This window comes from Barbus barbus (genome assembly GCF_936440315.1).
Source record: "Barbus barbus genome assembly, chromosome: 30".
In the NCBI taxonomy this organism is placed as follows: domain Eukaryota; kingdom Metazoa; phylum Chordata; class Actinopteri; order Cypriniformes; family Cyprinidae; genus Barbus; species Barbus barbus.
Window position 1 is genome coordinate 27948788 of NC_136758.1, and position 26731 is coordinate 27975518.

The 26731-nt window shown below is 37.4% G+C and overlaps 3 protein-coding genes across 4 annotated transcripts in view; all 3 read left to right on the forward strand.

The window, feature by feature from the left end:
• The window catches only part of LOC306850697 (tyrosine-protein phosphatase non-receptor type 21-like), a 29073-nt gene extending 20744 nt beyond the window's left edge, over nt 1–8329 (forward strand). For both annotated transcript variants that reach the window (XM_079386506.1, XM_079386507.1), the window contains 5 exons: nt 445–663; nt 1638–1766; nt 1877–2111; nt 3202–3362; nt 4980–8329. In XM_079386506.1, the coding sequence (XP_079242632.1) occupies nt 445–663; nt 1638–1766; nt 1877–2111; nt 3202–3362; nt 4980–5108 (873 nt within the window). In that variant the 3' untranslated portion in view covers nt 5109–8329. The remainder of the gene's footprint in view (nt 1–444; nt 664–1637; nt 1767–1876; nt 2112–3201; nt 3363–4979) is intronic.
• Nucleotides 8330–9807: 1478 nt separating this feature from the next.
• On the forward strand, nt 9808–16341 carry LOC306850481 (uncharacterized protein; the record flags this gene model as incomplete). Its single annotated transcript, XM_079386134.1, has 14 exons — nt 9808–10344; nt 10616–10734; nt 10821–10924; nt 10993–11170; nt 11465–11582; nt 11662–11744; nt 11811–11902; nt 14340–14851; nt 15062–15180; nt 15264–15623; nt 15763–15880; nt 15955–16037; nt 16107–16198; nt 16262–16341. 14 exons carry the CDS (start codon nt 9808–9810, stop codon nt 16339–16341), a joined length of 2595 nt encoding a protein of 864 aa, XP_079242260.1.
• Nucleotides 16342–19127: 2786 nt separating this feature from the next.
• On the forward strand, nt 19128–21791 carry LOC306850482 (zona pellucida sperm-binding protein 3-like; the record flags this gene model as incomplete). Its single annotated transcript, XM_079386135.1, has 9 exons — nt 19128–19649; nt 20205–20323; nt 20737–20840; nt 20907–21084; nt 21190–21274; nt 21376–21433; nt 21498–21586; nt 21644–21658; nt 21774–21791. The coding sequence occupies 9 exons, from the start codon at nt 19128–19130 to the stop codon at nt 21789–21791; spliced, it is 1188 nt and encodes a 395-aa protein (XP_079242261.1).
• Between the last annotated feature and the right edge of the window lie 4940 nt (nt 21792–26731).

The following is a 26731-nucleotide window of genomic DNA, read 5'->3' on the forward strand; positions in this document are numbered from 1 at the left end:
ATAATATTCATTTTTATTTCTAACATTGAGTATTTTGGGGTTTTAAATATTCTGGAATATATTATGTTAAAATATTGTTGTTCTTATTATTGTGTCATAAAACATTTATATTGAAGTCATACAAATTATTATACACGGTATGTTTTTAAATGTTAATGTATTTAATACTTTATATTAAAACATTATATATTAGTATTATTATTAATAAAATCTGTCAAAACTATGAAATGTAAACATCTAGTTTTAATTAATCATCTTCAAGCTGCAGCTCAGTTGAGGGCAGATTGTTCATTAATTAGGTGCAGCAGCTAAAATACTAATTGATATTTTAGGTGGGGAATTGTGAGAGACAAGTGAATGCTCTCAAACACTTCTGCACTCACTGTTAGCGTGCTGTAGGTGGTTCCGGATGAGCAGAGCCTCACAACTGTGTGTCTCCTGCAGTGTAAGATACTGGAGCAGCGCATGGAGCAGGGGATGGTGTTCACCGAGTACGAGCAGGTGCCCAAGAAGCGACCCAACTCTGAGTGCACCATTGCTCAGATGCCCGAGAACAGCGACAGGAACCGCTTCCAGGACGTCCTGCCCTACGACGACACCCGTGTGGAGCTGGTGCCCACCAAAGAGAACAACACGGGCTACATCAACGCCTCACACATCAGGGTGAGCTGGAGATCTGTTACGATATGACCATGTGTGGACACCTTGCATTGATGCTTCACATCATTGTATTAAAATTTAGGAGTTAAGGCTCAAAGTACTGAAACCCTGCTGTTTTTATAAGACTTTTAATAATATTTATGTATGTATTTATTTAACATTATTATTAACAATATTATTCATATTCTGCCCCAAAACTCACCGTGCAAATAAAACCATAATCTCAGAAACAAGTAATTTTGTAAATTTTATAATAATTATAATTATTAATAAGGTTTATAATAATGATGATGATGATGATAATAATTATTATTATTATGCCCTAAAACTTGGTGTAATATAGTTATGATAATAATAATTTTTTTTTAACCATGTTAAACTAGAGTATAAAAAAATAATATAATATAATAAATTATTTAATTTATTTGGAAGAAATACAATGAGTTAATCTATTATTATTATTAAAACAAGTTGAACTAGAGCATAAAAAACAAGTAAAATAATGGTGCTTATATAAAATAATAAAATAAATAACAATTTTTAAAACAATTATAAGTTAAAAATCTATTATAATTACTATGAATGATCATGCAGCAAAAAAACATAATCATAGAGATCTGACATAAACATTTGCATAAATTTTCAAAGACTTCTAATTGAAACTGTTGAACTTCACAAAATTAGGTAAGCACATGTGTCTTAAGATTCTAAAGAAGCATGCAAAATTTTATGGAAATCAGGCATTTAACAGTCATAGAAGTACATTTATATATTTATTTTCTAAATTACCTGAAAATATATATTTTTATTTCTGATTTAGGTTTGTTCAGGCATGCTTAATTACACATAATTTATCTTTTTAAGCATGAACTTAAAATGCTTGAACACCAATAATTGCAGACTGCAGCTATATTTGTGCTGTTTCATATCAGATATATCATCTTTCATATTGTGTTTTCTGTTGCTGTATTCATCAGGCTACGGTCAGAGGTAAAGAGTGGAGTTATATCGCGTCTCAGGGTCCGCTCTCCAGCACCTGCCAAGACTTCTGGCAGATGGTTTGGGAACAAGGAGTCTCTATCATCGCAATGGTTACAGCGGAGGAGGTGAAAATCAAAACATCTGAGATCTGGTTGATAGATACAGTGGCTCTCTTCAATCTGATGTGAAAGTCACTGTATCATCAAACCGGCTTGTTTTGTGTCTCGTCCTGCAGGAAGGGGGTCGTGAGAAGAGTTTCCGCTATTGGCCTCGTCTGGGCTCTCGCCACAACACTGTTACATACGGGCGATTTAAGATCACCACGCGCTTCCGCACGGACTCTGGATGCTATGCCACAACGGGCCTAAAGATCAAACACCTCCTCACGGGACAGGAGCGTACCGTCTGGCACCTGCAGTACACGGACTGGCCCGACCACGGCTGCCCCGAGGACTTTAAAGGCTTTCTCTGTAAGTACAACACAGATACAGGCCTTTCTTTATGCCAAATCATACTGCTTGTAACAGTCCAGGGCTGCGTTTCCCAAAAGCAGCTTAAGCCTAAGTTGTTCGTAAGCTCCATTGGTTTCAAAGGGTCTACGATGTACTTAAGCTTACGGTGCTTCTGGGAAACACAGCCCAGATATTACTCCAGAAAAATGAAAGACATAAGTGTCTGGACAAACTGTGAAAGAAAAGTGAAAGTGTTCTCTTAAACTCTTTATCATGTTACTGTAAGAAATGTTGTCGTGGGTGATTTTGCATTAGTATATGCAATTATATTTAAATGGTAATTATATTTAAATGATGATAAATATTTTTTCTTGACGCAAAATTATAATATTTGATTATTATATTAAAATAATTCATCCTAAGAGGTGTGTGTGTGTGTGTGTGTGTGTGTGTGTGTGTGTGTGTGTGTGTATTTGTACAATTCAAAATAAATATATTTTCTTAATTCAAAAAGTTTATATATGTGCAAAAAATATTTAAACATGCAGTATGTAATTACAGCTGCATGTGTGTGTATTCACAAAATAAATGCATAATACATAACATTTTTAAATATGCAGTATATAATATAACATAACCTATTTAATTACAAAAAAGTAATTACAAAAGTCAAAATATATAATGCATATTTCTCTTAAGAATATATTATGATCTTTCTTGATGCAGTGCCAACAAGTCATGTCACAAAATCTTATTGTTTATTTAAATTTTTGTACATTATCATAGTTTTATAATTGTGAATAAAATGGTATATATGTAATTATGAAACTAAATAATAATATCAAAAAGTTTAGGTTTTTTTGGTCCCTCTGATTTTGGGGTGAAGCATGACTGTTTAAGTTTGCTTAAGATCATCCCAACAGTGTTATTTAGCACCATTATAATGATTCAAGAAACAGTATTTCGGTGATGTTCGTGTCATGCCTGACTTCAAGCTTCGAGAAGAGCGTTCTTGTGGCGTGTCCCTTAGCTGGCCTCTCTCTGTAATGCAGCTTTGTGTGTTTTCGCCTGGCGTGGCTCTTTAAAGCGCTCTATTTCTGTGTCTCAGCGTACTTGGAGGAGATCCAGTCCGTGAGGCGACACACCAATAGCTCCAGTGATCCAAAGAACACAAACCTACCAGTCCTGGTGCACTGCAGCGCAGGGGTGGGACGCACTGGTGTGGTCATCCTGTCTGAGATCATGATAGCTTGTCTGGAACATAATGAGGTACATGTGTCCTGTGCTTACAGTGGCATGATCGCATGAGAGATTTAGTGCATTTCACCAGCTTTTCAGGGCGGAATGGTGACGGTTTCCAGGGTAAACGACATACACTTCTTTATTTCATTATTTGTAAAGCACATTTAAAAACAACCCAAGGTTGACCAAAGTGCTGTACAGATCATTACCACTGACAGACAGAAATGTTACACTTCTGCTAAGCTTGAAAACACACAGTTGCTAGGAATAAAGGTGATGACGTTCTCTGCAGATGTCAGCATGTGGACAGGTTTGTACTGCACTTAGACTTAGTATACACAGTCAATGTGACGAAATCACAGCCAAGAGGCACGGAAGTGAAGACAGTGGTACTGTTGTGTAACTCGAGGACAATTGTTCAGCCATTAAAACACTGAAAATGCCATTTCACAATTTTCCAAACATCGACTGCAAGAACTTGATGTAACCCAGGGTTCTTAAGAGAGACTGAACAGACTGTTCTTTAATGCCTTGTTTAAATCAAAATTAAATAGGGTGCATAGGGTTACATCATAATTGTCACAGTATGTGAATTTTAATGTCATGATGACAGTATATACTCTATTACAAATTAATTACTTTCACTGGAAATGCAATAGGTTTTTTGTTAAAAACTGTTTTAATGTCTATTTTTAGTTAATCCATTGAATGAACTGAAAATCACAATTCAACTAAAACTAAAATGTAAACATTATTTACTATTAAGTATTAAAATATTAAATTAAGTAAAAGACTTAAATTTAAAAATTAAGTAAAAGACTTAAATTTATTAAATTATTATTTAACAATTTAACAACAATTATTAAAATAAAACCATTTGAAAGTTGATGGACAAACAAAAAAATCAAATGATTTGTGTTATTCAATGACTAAATATCTGATATCAGTACAAAAAAACTTTATGAAACACTTGAGTTCAAACCTAGATTTAAATATTTATATTTTCTATATATATTTTCTATTATTTATGTACAATTTTTAAATCAAAATGGTTTGTATCAAATGAATGAATCAGTCTGATATCAGTGTGAAAACAACTTGGACTCAGTTATTTATTTATATTTTAATTGTTATATTTTTATCAAATTTAAATATATTTACATGTTATGCTTTAAATGTTGTATAATTATTCATATAATTTTTTATATATAGTTTTAAGTAATTATGTAAAATATTTCTATCAAATAAATGGATCAGTTGTATATCAGTGCAAAAACAGCTTTGTATTATGAAAGACTTAAACTCACAATTATATATCTAATTATGTTTTAATTATTATACTATAATGTTTAATACTGTTTTTTAATTATATATATATATATATATGTATAGATATAGATATTTATTTAATTTTTTCCAATTGTATTAATTTTTTTTGCTTATTAACCTTTTTATATACAATTTTTTTAATCATTGTATGTGAAGCACTATGAATTATCATTGTATTTGAATGTAGCTTTATAAATAAACTTGCATTGCTTATTTATTTAATATTATTATAAAACACATAATTCAGACTCTAAATTGGGCTTGGCCGTATTCAAAACTGTTGTGAAATACTGACATGTGGGTGTTTCCTGACAGATGCTGGACGTCCCGACTGTTCTGAACTTGCTGCGGCAGCAGCGCATGATGATGGTACAGACGCTCTCGCAGTACACCTTCATTTACAAAGTGCTCATTCAGTTCCTGAGAAACTCTAGACTGATCTGAGTCCAGCGCTGGCACAGGGGTCCCACAAGCCTCTCACAACCCCTCAGTCCCCGCCGGAGCTTCCTCGCAGTATTAGTGACGGGGCGAGACACGAGCCAGGGCGAGTATGAAGGATGCTGCGCCGCGCTCTGTTTTACCAGTATTATTCACAGATTTCACTGTGGGCTTGTACACAGATGTCAGTCCCAGCACTTTTATTTTGCTGTACATAGACGCGAATGATGCAGCTCTCTTATTTAATGTGATACGCTGAACTGCAGTGGTTCTTTTATACCGGGTGGGATTTTATATGTTTACGCATGAAGGTTTAGCGAGCCAAAATGAAAAAGCGGACACAGTGTTTAAAAGACTTGTGACAAGGGGAACTTCAATAGATGGATGAATCTCACGAAAAGCCCAAATTTGGTGTGATTTGGTGCTTATAGTTATGCTGAAATGCAAAAAACGCTTTCTTTTCTGTATGCAAAATATCTAAATGCTCATTTCTTTTCATGAGATTCACCCATTTGCATCATGGGTTGGACTACGACTATGTCCAGTGTTAAGCAGGATGTTAAAGTGAAGCTGTTGCTTGAGATTTTACCATTTAACCCTACGAACGGGTTTCACCGATCCAGCGCATCTCAAGTTTGAATGCAGCCAAAGACGGGAGGGTTTCTTTTCTGGTCGCAGACGCAACCTATAAATAATTTACAGTATGTATTAAAATTGTATATGTAAACTTTATTCTACGTATAATAATCAGAAAGGCTTTCTCGATGCATTAGGGATGATTTTGTATTTTTCCAGCTCTTGCCATATTTCCATCAGCATTCAATAACCCAACACATCAAAGAGCGTCACAGACTCGACTTTGCATCAGAGTGAACAATACTGTGGGTGTATTGTGAACGGTCTGTGACCTTATTATCTCACACACACCAGCTATGATGGTTTACCAAAGAGTTTTCAGCATATCGAGTTCTTTGAGTCTTAAAACACTGTGAAACTGCATTATCCATTCTGTTTGCGGAGGAATGTGCCATAGCAAATCATTAGGCCCTTTGCGTTTTAATTTGTGGTTTTGACTTGCAATCAGGTTATTTATGATAAAGCAGTGCAGAAGGATGCTACATTCCACCATAATGGTGCTGTTGCATGTTCTTAAAGGAATGGATCACCCAAAAATATACATTTGCTGATAATGTACGGAATTTGGAGCAATCCATCACTCTCTCAACAATGGGTGCCGTCAGAACGAGAGTCCAAACAGCTGATAAAAACACCACAATAATCCACACCATTCCTGTCCATCAGTTAATGTCTTGAGAAAACAAAAGTGGAAACAAATCCATCATTAGGGATGTAACGATGAACCACGAGCCCGTTGAAAAACGATTCAAATGTGACGATCCAAGTCGGTTGAAATGCCAAACAAATCACGATACAATTGGAGTTGGAGTTTATATGAACGTATCTCTGAGAAACGGACTTGTCTTTAGAAAAGTTTTGAAGGCATTTTCTCTTCATCTTGCCTCTGAACGATATAAATTAAAGTAGTGTTCATAATTGCAGCTCTGCTTTGTTTACAGCGGTAACCCAGGAAACACTGTAGCATTGCTGTTCATAAGCGCCACCTGCTGGCAGAGAGTGAATCTGCAGATGTGTTTTATGTATTTTTATGATAGTCTAATTTAGATTAAAAACGGCTCATGCTGCATCTTTGTTTGGATAATGATTCAAATGCAGTGGTTGCCTTTCATTTTAAATGGAAAGAGCACAGACAAAACCTTAGTTTGTTTGAAGAGATTTCTTCCATTTGTGTAACTTGCTTATTTGATTTGGGGTTTGTTTTATAATTTGAATTTCACAAAGAAATGTGCATCAGTAGCCTAATAAAAGGCCACCTTTTCATTTACTGTATAATCTCATTTTGTAAAAAAAAAATTGTGACAGAATCGTGAGTTGAGTGAATCATTACATCCCTAATTACGATATTTTTAAAACGGTCACCTCTGGCCAAAATCCATAATAACACTTCCTCCAGTGAAAAAGTCCATCTCCTGTTGTCTCTCACATCAGAATCAGCCACATATTTGTTTCGAGCTGTTTTAGCTTGTAAACGCTGCTTGATCTGTGCACATTTCTCTCCTGATTCAGATAAGTTGATTTTTGTTTTTACTGGAGAAAGCGTTTAAATATTATGGATATTTTGGCCAGAAGAAAAGTTAAAAACGTCTTAATGATGGATTTGTTTCAGCTTTTGTCTTCTCAGACTTCCAGGTCATATTTCAAAAGAAAAAAGCATTGCAATAAAATACATTTGCAAAGTTTGTTGCACTGAATTTAATTTATTGTGTGCGGAAAGGACGATTTATTACTGAATTTCAGTAATGAGGATGAGATTTCTATCGCATGACAGTAATGAGAATTTAAGGGCAAATAGTTGCTTAATTGTTATGACAGGTTTAATTGTCCCAGAATAATTCATTATATTATATTATAGTTTTGATTTTGGGCTGAAATACGATCAGAAATGTTCTTGGTAAGAGTCGCTCTTTATTCAGTTCTGACTGGTGCCTAAATCAATAGCAGTGTGTCCTTGTTGGGCTTTGGTTAAACTGTAATTTTTTTTTGTTGTGAAGGACAATCACTTTTTCACATTATGCTGTGCATCTGAATATCATGGAACATTAAAAACAGACTAAAATGGAATACATCCACAGTTTGAGTTCCTTCACCACAATGGTTTAATCAGCATTTATACTAGGAGTCATTTAAATGTTTTGGAGTAAATGGTTGTAAAAGCACAATGTCTGTCTCAAACCTTTTCATTATTCATGTTGAGTTTTGTTGGTTTAGATTTAGACGAACTGCTGCGATGTTTGAGGTTTGCTGATGTGAGTGGACAATGATCAGTGTTCATCTGAACTGGAAAACTGGACTGTAAAAGCCCTTCTCAGAGCTGCTTTTTGGAATACATGTATATTAATAGCAGATATTGTTTATATTGCTGATTTTAAGTGTTATTAACTTTTAACCACATTGCATTTGAAGCTAGTAAAACTGCTGTTTACCGGGATGATTCTCATGTGTTTTGGGTGTGTAGAGCGAGATCTCAGCCGTCGCTGCCTCCATCATGAGTGCGTGTTCTGATGATGTACAGCTGTCAGAAGAGCTAAATTATATCCCATTGTAAACAACTATATTTTTCATTCAGAAAATAAATATTTTAAATTGTTAAAATAATGCTTTGTGTCTCTCTTTTCCATGGTTTAAAGTGCATGATTTATTTTTTTTACAAGTGCATGATTTCTTTTCACAATATAAACATGATGGCATTGACAAATTTCCCTTACAGTAAAGCAATGTTATTTTAGGATTATATGTATTATAAATATACTATAAATGTATTTTAATTAGATTTTTACATTTTCAGTTTATCTTAATTGAACATTTTGTTGTATTATTTGATTGGCATTTTTTCAATTTTGTTTTTTTTATATTTTTATTGCTTTATTTTAGCTTTTTTATTTATTTTAGTTTGCCATTTTAATACTTGTATATGTTAAACAATTTTTGACAATTCTTGTATTAGTAAAACTGTGACTACATATACATATAAATACTAAAATGTATACTTATTCTGCAAATCAACTTATTTTATTGGTAAAATGTAATTGAAATTAGTTTCATTTCATTAATATCTCCAATGTATCTCAGCAGCCACTAGAGGGTGGCATGTTTCATGGTTTTGTGGATGCATCAAAATGCATTGTCATAATACTCAAAGAAAACCAATGGATTTTAAGAGAATTACAGTAGTGTTTCTAAAACAGTACCAGTCAATATAAGATTTTGAGACTTAATATTTAAATATGTATAGTTTCTTAATATATCTACAATAGTTTTGCAATATATTGAAGAATCTAATTTTCACTGTGGAATCCCTAGACATAACAGGGATTGAATCAGAGGTACACTAAAGTGCAATTATTAGACATCCATTGAATTAAAAATACACAATGAAGACTAAAAATGGGACAATAACGTTTAGGCCAGTGGTCTCAAACTCAATTCCTGGAGGGCCACAGCTCTGCAGAGTTTAGCTCCAGCCAGCTCTAACTCACACCTGCTTGGAAGTTTCTAATGATCCTGACGACCTTGATTATATGGATTAGGTGTGTTTGATTAGGGTTGGAGCTATACTGTGCAGAGCTGTGGCCCTCCAGGAATTGAGTTTGAGACCAATGGTTTAGACCCACTTATTGTACCTGACCAATTGGAGATGACATCTGCACCGCTGAGTCCCACCCATTTTGATAATTTAATGATAATTTCCTTTCTGCTCATTTATATGAATTTATGCCTTTATATCTGAATTTATATGTATATGACATTACTATTAAATGGTATGTATTATGCTAAACTAAAAACTCTTAAAATTAGATTAATTAATTTTTATGTAATAAGATGTTTCTTAATTGTAAAATTGTGCGCAAATGAAGATTAAAATCTCAGATGCATATCAAGCTTTCTATTGGTTTGTTATGTTCTTGACTGTTCTCAATTGGTAATGTGTAAACTCTACAGGTCCAGAGGAGAATCAAAGTTAATCAATTAAGCTGAAAGGGGAGGAGCCACCTAAATTAAAAACTACTTAAAAGCAAAGCCAACACAGATGTGTGTTAAATTATTGTGCCAAAGTTTGTTTGTCAGGATGGGTCTGTTCCATGGTGTATTAGTGCTGGTTGTGATTGCCGTCTTTGATCTGAAGAATGCAGGGGGAAGTTTGAGATCCAGTCGAAGTCCAAGAAGCATGAAGCCACAATCAGATCCAGCTTCCAGGGGTTCTCCTCTTTCTTCTCAAGGGTTCTGGAGTACTTTGCCAAAGGCTTCTCCGTTCCAGAGTCATGACTCCAGAGGATTTGCACAAGAGCCTCTTGGTCTTCAGGAGAAGCAGGTGTTGCAGGGTCCAGTCAAGCCTTTGGACTGGAGGTTTCCCATTGTTCCAGAGGTGCAGAGCGAGGTGGCAGTGGACTTCCAGTTGAGGCAACCTGTGACTCCCAGTAGTGTAGCTATTCAATGTGGTGAGAATCAGGTTCTTGTGGAGGTACAGCAGGACTTGTTTAGCAATGGTCAGCTCATCCAGCCATCTGATCTGTCTTTGGGAGGCTGTCCTGTTACTGGTCAGGACTCGAACTCCAGGGTGCTCATCTTTGAGTATAAACTGCAGGACTGCAACAGTGTGTTGATGGTAAGAAATGTTAAATCTTACTGGATTATTTTATTACACCAATAAAAGTAGACTCCCTATTGCTCTCAATAGCTCCTTGAATCATTAACTTCCATGGCACCTTTCCATTCCTTAAAGGTAGACATTTCTGTTAAGAATTGATCGCTGAAAGGTTTCTTGAGGAACCAAAAGTTTAGTTTTTTTTCTGGCCTAGCTGCTAAAACCCCTTTTAGAACTTTATTTTTAAGTGTAAAATAGAACCTTGTAGTTAACAACTTTAAATCTGTTACAGATGACCAAAGATGAGCTTGTCTACACCTTAACTCTTTTCTACACACCTGATGCGTTTGCTGGCACTCCGATTACTCGTGCTGATGGTGCAGTTGTTGGCGTTCAATGCCACTATCAAAGGTAACTGACCTTATGTAACTTTCAGCATTATTTCTCGTTGTGATGCCACTGGAAGACTATTTATTTGGTACCTCCTTGAACCGCAGGTTTCATAGCATAAGCAGTAATGCCTTGAGGCCAACTTGGGTCCCTTATGCTTCAACGGAGGTTGGCGAGGAAGTCTTGTTGTTCTCCCTGAAGCTCATGATGGGTTGGTGCAGTTTCTTTTGACCTTAAGCCTTATGAAGGCTGTGCCTAAACTCATCTTCCTACTTGCAGATGACTGGTCCTATGAGAGGCCTTCATACTCCTATTTCCTGGGTGACATTATTAATATTGAGGCGTCTGTGAAGGTGTACGACCATGTCCCACTGCGTGTGTTTGTGGACCACTGTGTGGCCACTCAAGTACCTGATGTGACTGCTCTTCCAAGATATTCCTTCATTGAGAATCATGGGTAAGGTTGATCCTATAGTGTTGACCTGTTGTGTGTGTGTGTGTGTGTTTTTTTTTTTTTTTTTTTTTTTTTTTTTTTTTTTTCTCTTCCCTGTAACCACGGTCACTGAGAACTAGAGCAAGTCAACTTTAGCCAATGACCAGAGGTTTGCGTCCGTCATGAGTGCTTTTTGCCATCACTAAGAATCGTTGGGTCATTGCACTTGATGGTTTGGCATTCTTGAGCAGCTCCTTAACTGACCTTAACCGGGACAATAGTTGAGTTCTGTTTTTTTTTTTTTTTTTTTTTTTTCAGGTGCCTTGTGGATTCCAAGGCTACGGCTTCCAGCTCCCGCTTCATGCCTCGCTTGCAGGGAGACAAGATTCAGTTCCAGCTCGAGGCCTTCATGTTCCAGCAGGGAGACAGTCCTTTTGTATGTACTGAGTGTTGAATGACTTTACTTTCTCTTCCGTCTGCTTTGGTCTTGTGCTCTTACCTGTAGTGTCTTGCAGATCTACATGACGTGTATTCTGAAGGCCACTCTTGCTTCTGCACCCAGTGACGCTCTCCACAAATCCTGTTCCTTTGCCAATGGGTATGTTCATGCTGCTTAAGAACACGTTGAAGGTGCAATATCTTATTTCTTTTTAAATCCTTGCAGATGGTTTGCTGCTGATGGAAACCACCAGGCCTGTGGTTGCTGTGACTCCACATGTGGTCCTGATGATGGAATTGTTGCTTCTCCCTTTGGTGGTGAGTAGCCGCTTAAGATTGCTTGTGACTCTTCAAATGCCGTAATCCACTTACGCGTTTTCTCTTTCTAGGCATTCAGTGGGAAGGCAAGGCTACATTCGGTCCTGTAACTCTTCAAGAGTGACGGAAGACTTTAGCTGGTTTTCAATAAATGCAAAAACCTATTTCTGGTTTGTGTTTGTCGATTTATAATTTTGATTGTGCTGTAAGACTGAGCAAACGGGTAGTCCTACTGTACCTGTTCTCTTTCCAGAAGGAAAGGCTCCCTTTTCTCAGTAGGGAAGTTAATATTGACCTTTAAAAACAAACCTACTGGGAACTCCATTTGAAGAGGTTTAAAAGTGGAATATATTGCCCATGAATCTAAAGGTAATTCCACTAATCGGAGTTTGTTCCAAAAGTTATGTTTTAACACCCACTTCCTGGAAGTGCTGCAGCTCTTTTGCATTCCTCTTATGCAGTGACTTTATTGCTCCCCAAGTTGGTAACCTCAAATGAATGGTTTTTGTCCTTGCATCTCCAAATAGATTTGATTAGTTCTAAATTTGTTCCCCAATATGCCATGTTGAGACTCTTCTGGACCAGAGTGGGGACCTGTTGGTACAGGCATGATTAAATCTATGGGTATGACAAAGCGCACTGTTAAAAGCTACAAAATTTGAAAGCTGAGACCATTTCATATCACAAGCAGGGTTTCCCATTTGTTAGATTTTATAACCAGAGCGTGAGCCTAAAAGAAGGGCTCTCCAAATGGGAGTAGGCAACACTGCCTAATGTTAATGTAGACTTGCATACCAGTAACTACATTTTATTTTATGCTATATGGGCCTACCACATTACACTGTTAAAAAGTTTAGTCAACTTAAAATGAAGTTGCTTCAGCAGATTGGAGTTTCTCTACTTATTTGTAGGAGATTCACAACTCGTATAAACGTAACAAGTTGAGAACTCAAATCTGCTGACGCTGGTTGCCTTAATTTAAAGTCGGCTAAACTTTTTTTTTTTTTTTTTTAAATGTATAGTGTATCCTCCACTGAATGTAGAATGAGCAGCAACAAACTACAATTTCACATTACTTCTGTTACAATTCAGAGACCGTAATGCAACCATGTCTTTCAAAAGACCGTAACTAGTTTTATATATATGGTTTACATTTTGGAAGTAACTTCCTCAACACTATATATAAGCTATACCTGTATATGTTTAGTTTAGGCATGCATTTGTGATTTAGTTAATAAAACTTTGTGCACAATACATATGAGTATTTAAGTCCCTGCTTGCAACAAAGGCAGTTTAACGATTTCGATCTCGTTACATGCTCCTAGTACTGTACCTTAAAAAGGGTATTTCTCTTACCCTAGAAATTAAGATTTTCTTTTTGAATTCATAAGTAATCAATACTGAGTGTTCACTAGATGACTTGATCAATTGATTGTACTGTAAATTCTGCTTTATCAAGCTGATTCTATTAGCTTATCCAAATATTAAGATTAATTATAAAGTTATGATTCTTAATATTCCCCCTTGAGCTAAGATTACTACAGCTGTATTTTTAACAAAAATCCAAAAGTAATCCACACAACTCCAGTCCATCAATTAATGTATTCTGAAGCAAAAGGCTTGCGTGTTTGTAAGAAAGCAAACAGGGCTGAATTTCCCGAAAACATCGTAAGCTTAAATTAATCATCGCTTCAATGGGTCTACAATGTAATTAAGCTTACCATACTTTTGGGAAACGCAGCCCAAGGCATTTTAACTTAGAATCCATAATATTGCATTCTCCTGTGAAAAAGTGGTCTCATCTGAATCAGGATAGAAATATGCACAGCATTTTACAAGCCTATATGATTTTGGATATTTTGTCCAGAAGCAACCGTTTAAAGTTAAAAACATGATGGATTTGATTTTTATAAATACAGCTTTTCCCTTCACAAGACAATAATTGATGTGAATTACTTGTGGATTATGTTTTTATCAGCTGTTTGGACTTTCATTCTGGTGCCACCCATTCACTGCAGATGATCCATTGGTGAGCAAGTGATGTAATGCAAAATTTTTCCAGAGCTGTTCTAATAATAAACTAAAATCTCTTTAAAAGAGATAATGAAAAATCTCTATTTGTGTGATCTTATGTTATTTTATTTTTAAATCCCATTGCCTATCATAGACAAACTGTCAAAATTGTGAATGAATGTAGATGAAACCCTCAGATCCATATCAAGCTTTCTATTGGCTAGTGAGTGACACTTTAGAACGTTCTCATTTGCTAATGCATAAACTCTACTGGCCCAGAGGAGAATCAAAGGCAATCAATTAAGCTGAAATGGGAGGAGCCAACTAAATTCAAACCTGTACTTAATGGCAAAGACAAGAACTAGTGGGTATTGTGGTATTGTGTTAACACTTGTCAGGATGAGTCTGTTTCATGGTGTGGTAGTGCTGGTTGTGATTGCTGTCTTTGACCTGAAGAATGTGTGGGGAAGTTTGAGATACAGTCGAAGTCCAAGAAGCATGAAGCCACAATCAGATCAAGCTTCCAGAGGTTCTCCTCTTTCTTCTCAAGGGTTCTGGAGTACTTTGCCAAAGGCTACTCCGTTCCAGAGTCACGACTCCAGAGGATTCGCACAAGAGCCTCTTGGTCTTCAGGAGAAGCAGGTGTTGCAGGGTCCAGTAGAGCCTTTGGGCTGGCGCTTTCCCACCGTTCCAGAGGTGCAGAGCGAGGTGGCGGTGGACCTTCAGTTGAGGCAACCTGTGACTCCCAGTAGTGTAGCTATTCAATGTGGTGAGAATCTAGTTCATGTGGAGGTACAGCAAGACCTGTTTAGCAATGGTCAGCTCATCCAGCCATCTGGCCTGTCTTTGGGAGGCTGTCCTGTTGCCGGTCAGGACCTGGACTCTAGGGTGCTCCTCTTTGCGTATGAGCTACAGGACTGCAACAGTGTGCTGATGGTGAGAACTGTTAAATATTACTATATTATGCTGTACAGTCCTGAAATAAAGGTTCTTTGGTATCAATGGTTCCCTGAACCTCTAACATCCATGGGACAGTTCCGTTCTTTATAGTGGAAACCTGTTAAAGAACCAATAACTCGGGGTGACTTAAGACACCTTTTGGATTTATTTGAGAACCCTCTTGGTAACACATTCAGTCTTTTACAGATGACCGGGGATGAGCTTGTCTACACCTTTGCTCTGGCCTACAAACCTGAGGCGCTCCCTGGCACTCCGGTTACTCGTGCTGATGGTGCAGTTGTTGGCGTTCAATGCCACTATCAAAGGTAAGTGACCTTGGTGCCTTGTGACCTTGTTGCTTGTGGTGGTATAACTGGGAGACTATTTTTGGTACCTCCTTGAACCGCAGGTTTCATAATGTGAGCAGTAATGCCTTGAGGCCAACTTGGGTCCCTTATGCTTCAACGGAGGTTGGCGAGGAAGTCTTGCTGTTCTCCCTGAAGCTCATGATGGGTTGGTGCAGGTTTTTTATCTTAAGACCTTTCGGCTTTGTGGGTGTGGCTGTTCCTAAACCGTTCTTCCTCCTTGCAGATGACTGGTTCTATGAGAGGCCTTCATACTCGTATTTCCTGGGTGACATTATTAATATTGAGGCGTCTGTGAAGGTGTACAACCACGTCCCATTGCGTGTGTTTGTGGACCACTGTGTGGCCACTCAAGTTCCTGATGTGACTGCTCTTCCGAGATATTCCTTCATTGAGAATCATGGGTGTGTTCCTGTCACCAGATTCTAGCCAAATCACCAGTTGATTGAGCTTGCTTGCTGTAACAACTTTGTCACTGAGAATTAGGGTAAGGTAGATACTGTAGTTGTCACTGAGGATTTTTTTTTTTTTTTAAATCATCAGGTGCCTTGTGGATGCTAAGGTCACTGATTCCAACTCCCGTTTCATGCCTCAAATCCAGAAAGACAAGATTAGGTTCCAGCTGGAGGCCTTCATGTTCCAGGAGGGAGACGGTCCTTTTGTATGTACTGAGTGTTGAATGACTCTTCCCTCTGCTTTGGTTTTGTGATCTCTTACCTGTGGTGTCTCTTGCAGATCTACATAATGTGTATTCTGAAGGCCACACTTGCTTCTGCACCCAGTGATGCTCTCCACAAATCCTGTTCCTTTGCCAATGGGTATGTTCATGCCGTTTAAGAACGCGTTGAAGATGCAGTGTCTCTATTTCTCTTTTTTTCTAATTATAGGTGGTTTGGTGCTGATGGGAGCCACCAGGCTTGTGGTTGCTGTGACTCAACATGTGGTCCTCATGGTGAAATTCCTGCTACTCCTTTTGGAGGTAGGTAGCTGACTTAAGCTTGACCCTAAAGTGCTCTATTTAACTTGTTTGTTTTTTCCCTAGGTGTTCAGTGGGAAGGGAAGGCCTTAATCGGTCCTGTAATGGTTCAAGAGCAACAGATGCCGTTAGCTGGTTTTCAATAAATGAGAAATCGAAGTGTTTGCTTGTTGTTCTTGTTTAACCAAATAACAATGACCGTGAACTCCCGCAGCAGATAGACCGGTCGACACTTCACAAACAAATTCCACCAGCGACGAACAGTGTTTTGATAATACCGCAGCATTGTTACACCAGTCTGTTGATCTACACATTTACATGAAATTCCACTCATCAATGGAGATAAGCACTGAAATTACATAAAGTCATTACACAGAAGCTAAACAATGTATGAATTTAAACGCATGTAGTTGATGCTTTTAATCGCTTTTCCTGTGGCATGCAGTTTTAATGACAGCGAGTGCTATAATAATTCATATTTAAACTAAACTGCAGATCTCATGTTATGAGGTTTTTATTTTTTTAGCAAGCACAATGATCAGTGGTGCATACTTTCATATTATGGTAGACACTGCTGGATTCAGTGGTTGAGCCGTCCATTGTCCGATTTGGATAATAGCTACTGTACAACCGCCGCTGCATAGAGGTGTTTATTGTCATGCGACGTGTTTCCTCTTTAAAATACTTTGTCAGTGACGCGAGTCAGACAACTTTATTTTCACTGCAATAAATGGCTTACCTGTTTCCACTAAAAATGGCTAAAAGATGTTCACCTTTTCAGCAAAACTATATTTTGAGTTAAACAATTGAAATACTGTTTGGTCAGTGGAAAGAATGTGGTCTTGTATATTCTAAAATAGGCTTTTTATCGGAGAACTAAACCGCTTTGTTTTTATGGATACTTTAAAATATATTCTGGATGATTTTGGCAATAAAAACTAATGTGGCACAGATGGCATTTAGTCCGTATCTCCTATTTCCTTAACGTCTTGTATCTTTGACTGTGTTAAACACAGTGTCACGTGGATGGGAGTATGCATGGAAATGATATGCAAATGAGGTTATGCATCCTAAAACTGACGCTGTCTCTGGTTCAGAAGTGACTTGGTAGCCCTTTTCCTGAAGACGTCTGAGCGTGGTGACTCTTGGTGCACTGACTCCAGCTTCAATCCACTCCTTGTGAAGCTCTCCCAAGTGTTTGAGTCAGCCTTGCTTGACAATATTCTCAAGCTTGCTGTCATCCCTGCTGCTTGTGCACCTTTTCCCAAATTCTTCCTTCCAGTCAACTTTGCATTTAATATGCTTTGATACAGCACTCTGTAAACAGCCACACCTTTCAGTAATGACCCTCTATGATTTACCCTCTTTGTGGAGGGCGTCAATGTTCATCTTCTGGATCATTGCCAAGTCAGCAGTGTTCTCCATTATTGTGGTTTCAAAGAAGAGATACCTGGAATTTATACTGTAGACATGGTCATTAATTGAAACTCAAATGTAAATATTCTAATATTTTGAGATACTGATCTTTGACTTTCATGAGCTGTAAGCTCTAATCATCAAAATTAAAACAAAAAAACTTTGAAATGTTTTACTTTACATGTAATGAATCTAAAATATATGAAAGTTTCACTTTTTGAAATAAGTTACGAGAAAAAACTTTTTCACGATATTATTTTTTTTTATGTACCTGTACATCAGGGGATGGACTTTTACACTGGAGGAAGTGTGATTATGGATAGTTTAAAGTTAATAACATCTTAATGATTGAGTTGTGTTTCTGGAATCTCTTCACAAGACAATTGATGTGGATTACTTGTGGATTGTGCAACTTTTATAATTTCTGATGCCACCCATTCACTGCAGTGTAACCATTGGTGAGCAAGTTAAGTAATGCAAACTTTTCCAAATGTTTCAATAAACTAAATATATGTAGGCCCGGTTTCACAGACGGGGTTTAGACTAAAGCCCTATTCGCACGGGATTACCTGGTGACCTCCAGTCTTTTGTAATAATTGCTGAGGTTGTCTGTGATCTTAATCCCGTACAAATCTGCCATGTCTGTAATTTGTAAAGTAAAAATTCCCCCGCAAATAACCTACCATATTTCGCCAAACACAGAGGTCCTGTGATAATATTAGTCCCGTGCGAATCGGCATCTCTGTGATTTGGCCAGAATTTGGCGGGTCGTATATCATTTTTTTCAAGGTCTTTGTTTCCTGTGCACCTTTTTATCCATCTTTCGCAAAGAATGGAGTTGTGTTGGAGTGTTTGATAGTATTTTGGGTGCTGTCATATCGCTACACCGTACAATTTGCAGAAAGAGAAAGCTGAAAAGGTTTAATGTGTTACAAATAAATCAAGCATAAAGCTTGAGATATTATTTTAACCTGGTGAAATGTAAATGATACGGGGCACAAAACTATATTAGTTTCTTTTTTTTATCCATCTAATTGGACCATAGAACGGGACTCTCAAAGCCTTGACATCCGGGTATCGGGGAGATAAATCAGTAATTTCGAGTAAAATCACAGGCTTCACTTATCCCGTGCGAATGCACCACACGAATTCAGATGTGGAGGAGTAATTTCAAAATCACACATGGTCCCCAGTGCGAATCCCGTGCGAATAGGTCTTAAACAGGATTAGATTATATTTCAATTAGGACATTTAAGCAATTTTTTATAAACATGCTTAGAAGAAGAAGAAAAAACATTACTGGTGTGCATCTTGAGACAAAAAGGCACTGATATATTTTAAGATCAGTCAGTGCAAGTTTCTTTCAGTTGAAACGGTTCAGACAAACATTTTAAGAGAATCAAATGTAATCAATCAATCAAGCTGAAAGGGGAGGAGCCACCTTAATTCAAAGCTGTACCTAATGGCAAAGCCAAGCACTGGTGGGCATTGTGGTATTGTGTTGTGGTTTGTTAGGATGGATCACCTGAAAAGTGTGTTAATGCTAGTTGTGATTGTGGTGTTTGACCTGAAGAATGCAGGGGGAAGTTTGAGATACAGTCAAAGTCCAAGTAGCATAAAGCCACAATCAGGTCCTCATCTCTTTTCTCAAGGGGTTTGGAACCCTTTGCAAAAGGCTTCTCAGTTTCAGGCTCTTGACTCCAGAGGATTTGCACAAGATACTCTTGGTCTTCAGGAGAAGCAGGTGTTGCAGGGTCCAGTCAAGCCTCTGGACTGGAGGTTTCCCATTGTTCCAGAGGTGCAGAGAGAGGTGGCGGTGGACTTCCAGTTGAGGCAACCTGTGACTCCCAGTAGAGTAGCTATTCAATGCGGTGAGAACCGGATTCATGTTGAGGTACAGCAGGACTTGTTTAGCAATGGTCAGCTGATCCAGCCATCTGGTCTGTCTTTGGGAGGTTGTCCTGTTGCCGGCCAGGACCCGGACTCTAGGTTGCTCTTCTTTGCGTATGAACTACAGGACTGCAACAGTGTGCTAATGGTAAAAATGAAGTCTTCCTGGATTTACTGTGAGTTTCATGAAAAGCCTCTAACTTTTCAATTCCACCATTCCTTTGTATTGGAAAGGTTGCCTGGATTAAGTAATCATGTTGAGCAATGTAAACATTTCTGCCCCTTTTTACCAGATTTAAAAATTGTTTTGTTTTTTTCTTATAGCTCAAATATCCCACAATTTGTATTGCTTGTTAAAATGCAAATTTCAGAAGATGGTGGTACTTTAATAGCGCGTGCTCTGGCAATCTGTCCTGGCCTTTGCAAATAAACATTCCACTACTTGTATTCTTTCATAAAAGGGTCCTATTTAAAAGTCAGTCATCTGTTTGTTTGTCACAAATGGGCAGGACTTTTTCCCTTCAGTGACATGTACAAGGGAGAATCTGAAACCACTTGTTTGGGGAGACTGTCCATAATTGTATGTGTCTATATATAAAAAAAATTGTGGCTGGATTTGTACCACTTATTAACTAGTTTTCACACTGCAGCCGCAACGGTTTAAGTGTGAAGCTGAACACTTGGTAAAACCTTTCCTTTGCAGATGACCGAGGGTGAGCTTGTCTACACTTTTGCTCTTACCTACACACCTGAGGCGCTTGCTGGCACTCCGATTACTCGTGCAGATGGTGCAGTTGTTGGCGTTCAATGCCACTATCAAAGGTAAGTGGCACTGCTGCTTGTGGTGGTGCAACTAGAAGATTGTGTAATTGCTTCGGTAACACTATTTCGATAGTCCACTTTAGACATTCTACTAACAGTAAGTAACTTTGCAACTACATGTCAACTAGTAGTCAGAGTATTAATAGACTGTCTGTTTAGTATCTTCTAACACTTTATTTTTATGGATCCACAACATACAATATACTAGTTGCTCAACTAACCAGCAGAAACTTTGCAAGTATACGTCAACTTCTACTAAACCTACCCTAACAGTCTACTCTGAGAGTTAGTAGATATGTAGTTGCAATTTAATGATAATTTGTTGACATGTAGTCACGAACTTACTTATAGTTAGTAGCATGTCTAAAGTGGACTATCGAAATAAAGTGTAACCCTTGCTTCTTGAATGGCAGGTTTGGTAATGTGAGCAGTAATGCCTTGAGGCCAACTTGGGTCCCTTATGCTTCAACGGAGGTTGGCGAGGAAGTCTTGTTGTTCTCCCTGAAGCTCATGATGGGTTGGTGCAGTTTCTTTAGACCTTAAGCCTTCTGAATGAGGCTGTCTAAACTGTTCTTTCTTGCAGATGACTGGTCCTATGAGAGGCCTTCATACTCCTATTTCCTGGGTGACATTATTAATATTGAGGCGTCTGTGAAGGTGTACAACCACGTCCCACTGCGTGTGTTTGTGGACCACTGTGTGGCCACTCAAGTACCTGATGTGACTGCTCTTCCAAGATATTCTTTCATTGAGAATCATGGGTAAGGTCACGTCACTTGCTGCAGTAGAGCCGGCATTCTTTTTTCTTTTTTTTTCCACTGTCTGTGTAGTTGATCTTGAGTTTGCTCTGTTATTCATTGAGGCAGCTTGTGCTTCATGCCTCGAGCCCAGCATGAAAAGATCCAGTTTCAGCTGGAGGCGTTCATGTTCCAGGAGGGAGACAGTCGTTCTGTATGTACTATGAGGATCAGCAGTTAATCAGTTCTTCGCATTTGCTTTTTGACCTAATCCGTGCAGTCTCTAGCAGATCTACGTAACTTGTGTTCTGAAAGGCACTCTTGCTTCTGTACCCAGTGATGCTAGGCAAAAGTCATGTTCCTTTGCCAATGGGTACGTTTCTTCCTTTTAAGACCTCATGTAGAAGGCATGGTGTCTAATTTGTGTCTTGTTGCAGGTGGTTTGGTGCTGATGGGAACCACCAGGCTTGTGATTGCTGTGACTCAACATGTGGACCTGATGGTGGAATTGCTGCTTCTCCCTTTGGTAGGTAGTTGGTTTGTATTCAAGTGCTCTCCTTAACCTGAGTGTTTGCTCTTCTAGGTGTTCAGTGGGAAGGCAAGGCCTTACTTGGTCCCATAACTGTTCAAGAGCGACAAAAGACTTCACCTGGTTTTCAGTAAATTTGAATTGCCTATCCTTGTTTTGTTTTTTGTTTTCTTTTTTTGTGTAGTTGGTCAACCAGTTGTGAATCAAATACATGCTGTCAATGTGGGTAAACTGGTGTACTTGCATTATCAATTCAGGGGTAACCCTTTAGAATACAGTTTCTTAATTACTAGTTAGTGCTTCAATAATTCGTCATTAGTTATGCATTAACCCTTAACTCTCTACTGTTAACAACTAAGGAAGATGTTAACTAATCAGTAATACAATTTTATGATTAAGTGACTGTTGGCTAATTAATAATGTGTTCTGTCATACCTCCAGAAGAACTACTATTCATCTACTAATGAAGGTTCAAGAGAAATAACTAATGAAATAACTACTACTGAATAGTTATACGCAAATAGTCACTATAATAATCCGGCTGTGGCCCAAAAATCAAGTACTTGAGTAAAAGTAGAGATACCCCAATAAAATATTACTCCAGTAAATAAGTAGGCCTATTCATTTTTAAAATTGAGTAAAAGGACAAGTACGAAGTACTACTACAGTAGTAACTTTTGTTATAGTCCACTATTATTAGCCTATAATGGAAATGTACATCTTGTTAGCTGCACACCCAAAAGGACTTTGTACAGAAGTTTTTGCCTGTATGGTAAATAATTGCTTTTGTGCGCATGCTCTGTAGGACATCTGCTTTGGAAAGGAACCCCAACTTCGCTGTCTTGACAACTAACCAACTTCAGATACACTGTAAAATGATTGACTGAAACGCTGGGATGAAGCAGTTTTGTTTTTTTTATTTGTTCGCAAGTTTGATTTGCGTCAATGATGTAATTTACTAATAGGTTCACTTTAGAATACTGTGTAAAGCTCTAATTCCTGTGAATTTCTGATAATTCTGATAATTATTAAAGGGGTCATCAGATGGTCTTAAAGGTCTGAAACATACTGTGGTTAATTTCTCAATGGTAATGTAAAAAAACCTTTACCCTGTCAAAATCAGCTCCGTCTTCAGCACGTTGTTCTAATCCATGTTTCTTTAAATCTTAGTGAGCTCTGCTGACTCCGCCCCTCTCTTCTGTGGAGGGACGAGCAGACCATAGATGTGTAGATTCCCTATTCCAGATTTTGACGCATCAGCTATTTCGCATTCACCATAATCAATTAATATTCAAAGATATACAAGCGTATAACTTGCTGTTGCAGATGCACAGTCAAGTCACTTTTATTTATATAGCGCTTTTAACAATACTGATTGTGTCAAAGAACTTAACAGTATCAAATTGTATATAATGGATAATAAGATTAAATATGATACCTCTTAATTCACTGCTACGAACTGATGGCGGTCAGATAAGTACGATTTGAACCATGCTAAGGCACTTGCACTAATGCCAACAAAGTGTTCTAGTCTATTTAAAAGAATGTTGTGGTCGATAGTGTCGAACGCAGCACTAAGATCCAGTAGAACTAATAAAGAGATACAAACATGATCAGATGACAGAAGCAGGTCATTTGTAGCTCTGAGAGCAGTCTCAGTACTATGATACAGTCTAAATCCTGACTGGAATTCCTCACAGATACCATTTTTTACCATTGACAGAGTCAATGCGCTCAAAGATTCGCTGACCATTCAAAACATGGCGGATGGCTTACGCATCGTGACCCATAGAAACAGTCGATAATGAGGCATCTAGGTATATATATCTATGGAGCATACTAGACTTCAGACGCAAAACTGGCTAACTAGCAAATTATTAGGAAAGGTGATTTGCAAAGATTCATAAAAACCCTTATACTTACTACTTCCACTCACTTCTACATTTATGTAGAACGGGGATCGGCGCATTCACTTCAAAGCAATGAAAGTAATGTTAATCCTCTGCGTCTTCAGCGGCTCAGATGTCAGGAGTAACTGACGACTGCTATATTCATTATTACATCCGATAACTAAACACTTCACTCGCTTATTTGGGGACATCTTGTCTTCCCCTGCACTGGAGTCGGTCGGACTGTTTACAGCTTACAGCTCACTCAGGGCGGGTCTAAGGTAAGACAACCTTGTCAATCAACTATTGTGGGAGGGGCCTATACAGAGCTACATCATTCTGACAGGAACCACAGAAGGCCTGATTTGAGAGAGAGGGGATTTTAAAATAGGGATTTAAAAAAAAAACACTGGGTGGATTTTTATCATTATAGGATGGATGTGTACACACACTTCCAACACACATTTTTGTTCAAACAACTTGTAAAGTGAATTTTGCATCCGATGACCCCTTTAATTACTAAAGGGTTCACTATATTTTCACTTTAGAATAGGCCTACTGTTTTAGGTTCGAAATAAGTCCTGCAGATTTATTTGATAATTCTTTATTAATTGCTAATGGGTTACCTGTATTTTCACTTTAGAATACTGTTTCAGGTTTGAAATAATTATTGCAGTATTATCTAATAATTCTTTATTAATTACTAATGGGTTACCTGTATTTTCACTTTCCCTCAGTCCTTGCCTTACATACAGGAATTGAATTTATGGTAATGTGGTATATGCTGAGGAGGCACACATACAGTATTGTATAAAAAATACATTAAAACTAAGGTAAGTTATCGCATGGCACTGGAGTGGTGCTGGGGTTCCTATCGGAAGCTGATTTCTTACAAAACTCACTCACAAAACAATTCACTACACAGGCTAAACCTCTACAAAATGTATTGCATTAATTAATATTGCATTTTCGTACTACTACTTCTGCTGCTGCTAATAACATATATACGAAAGGGTCAGAACTCAATGAAATTGTGTATGACTGTTCATTAATAGTTACTTCATAGTTATTTTTCTTGAAACTTAACTAGTAGATAATTAATAGTAGTTCTTCATGAGGTATGACAGAATACATTAGTTATTGATTAGCTAACTGTCACTTAACACAATCATAAAATTGTATTACATACTGATTAGTTAAAACATCCTTAGTAGTTAACAGTAGTGAGTTAAGTGTTAATGAATAATTACCTGTTAGTTCTTCAATAATTCCTTAATTAGTTATGCATTAAGTAAGAAACAGTTTTCTAAAGTGTTACCGATTCAGGTTCTGGAAGTGGAAAATTTAAATGGGATGTTGACTAACTTAACCCTACACTCAAAAAATGTATTCATTGGATTAACTCAATTTAATTGAGGGCAGGATTTCCATCCAATAAATATGTGTATCCCCAACTCATTAAAACAAATCCATGTGATGAAATGAAATTGAGTTGGGCCATCTCAATTTGATCAAATTTTAAATGAAATTGGTACACTCATGAAGTGATATTTTATGCTTGTTGAACTCAAACTAAAACTTTTAACAGGAAAATAAATTATTGGGCAAATATCATTCTACACTCAAAAAGAAATATATATATATATATATAGAGAGAGAGAGAGATATAGAGAGATTGTTTAATTTTAGTTATTAGCCGACTTCTTAGGCATCGCAAACAATGGTTTTGATGCAGCCATGCCATGCCTAAAATAGTTGTTAAATCAACTTAGATTTGTGTTTGCAGATCCTCAACCCAAGCACATGCTCTACACTTTGCCATAATGGTAACCCCCCAAAACACTAACATACCAGAAAGTCTTTTAAATACAAACATAAAAGAGCATTAAACATTAACAAGTCTCCCAATGTTATCATCTTAATAAAAATGCCTAAAATAATATTTTATTTCAAGATTTCCTCTCCTTATCCAGCCCTGTGCAAAGCATGATGGGAAGGGGAAATCCACTTCCTAGTTACACAAGTAAAATCATGTATGTTCTTTCAAAATGAAAATATGAGTAGAACTAAAATGCAACTGTCTCAAGTCAATTTAACACAATGGAACTGTTTAAAATGGAAACCTAACATAATGGAGTTAAATGATGTTTTTATATATATGTGTGTGTGTGTATATATATATATTCTGAACAATGTTGGAGAATCATTTTTTTTTTTTTTAGTGTAAAGGTAGACCTCCTTTGAACAGAGTTTTTTTTCTGTTTGTTTGTTTTTCTGGTGGATAACTACACTACCCATGATGCTGTAAAAAAAAAAGAAAGAAAGAAAGAAAGAAAAATTCCACCAATCGCCGCTGTACCCAAAACTGTTGTTTGCATATTAAGTTATGTCAACCTTAAATGAGTAGTCGTCTTTGTCTCTTCATTTGCATTGCTTTTTTTTATTTTCATTTTATTGCTTTGGCAGTGAAATGGAGAACTTCTGGAACCAGCTCCACTGGAGAAGTGGGAGGGTACTATTGCAGTCTTGGATTATTGGACTTTTCTTATTCCCTAGTTAAAGTTAGGTAACATTTCATGCTACTGGCATTCCCAAGAGGTCATTTGTTTTAAGTGTGCTTTCCAGTACACCCATGTTGGCAGTTTTCTAGACCAGGGTGGTGACTGCTGGTACATGTCTGATTTGAGTTGAATAGTAATGCTGAATGAAGTACACTCACAGTTTTAAACCTATAACAACTTTGATGCAACACTTCCCATTTGAGTTCTCCACCTTCAGCAGAGCTATTTGTAGGTCTTATCCATTTTAATATGGACATATGGTACTTAAGTTTATTTAGGGTGCCAAACTTGCAGAGGCTATACTGATGTAGTTGTTTTTGTGCAGTAGAAGCATAATGGTTTTAATTGCCAAAAATCATTGATTGCATAACGCTCACACTGAATCGTAATATCATCTGGAATTTAAGGTGATGTTTGGGATCCCATCTGATGAAATCTGTTGGTTGGTCGCTTATGCAACATCTCAGGTATCTGGGCTGCGTTCAGCCCCGAATAAACGGTGCAAAACATTTATTAAACGGAAACGGTGACACGTTGAACACCCTGTTCTGATAACGCAAGTGTTGCAACAATGGCAGCTGAGAAGGCCACTCTGTGTTCTTTTTGAAGAATTTTCAGAGCCTGATATAATCGGTATAAATACACTTTTAACACTGCAAAATACGCTCGATGTTACAGTCACTGCCCTCGCT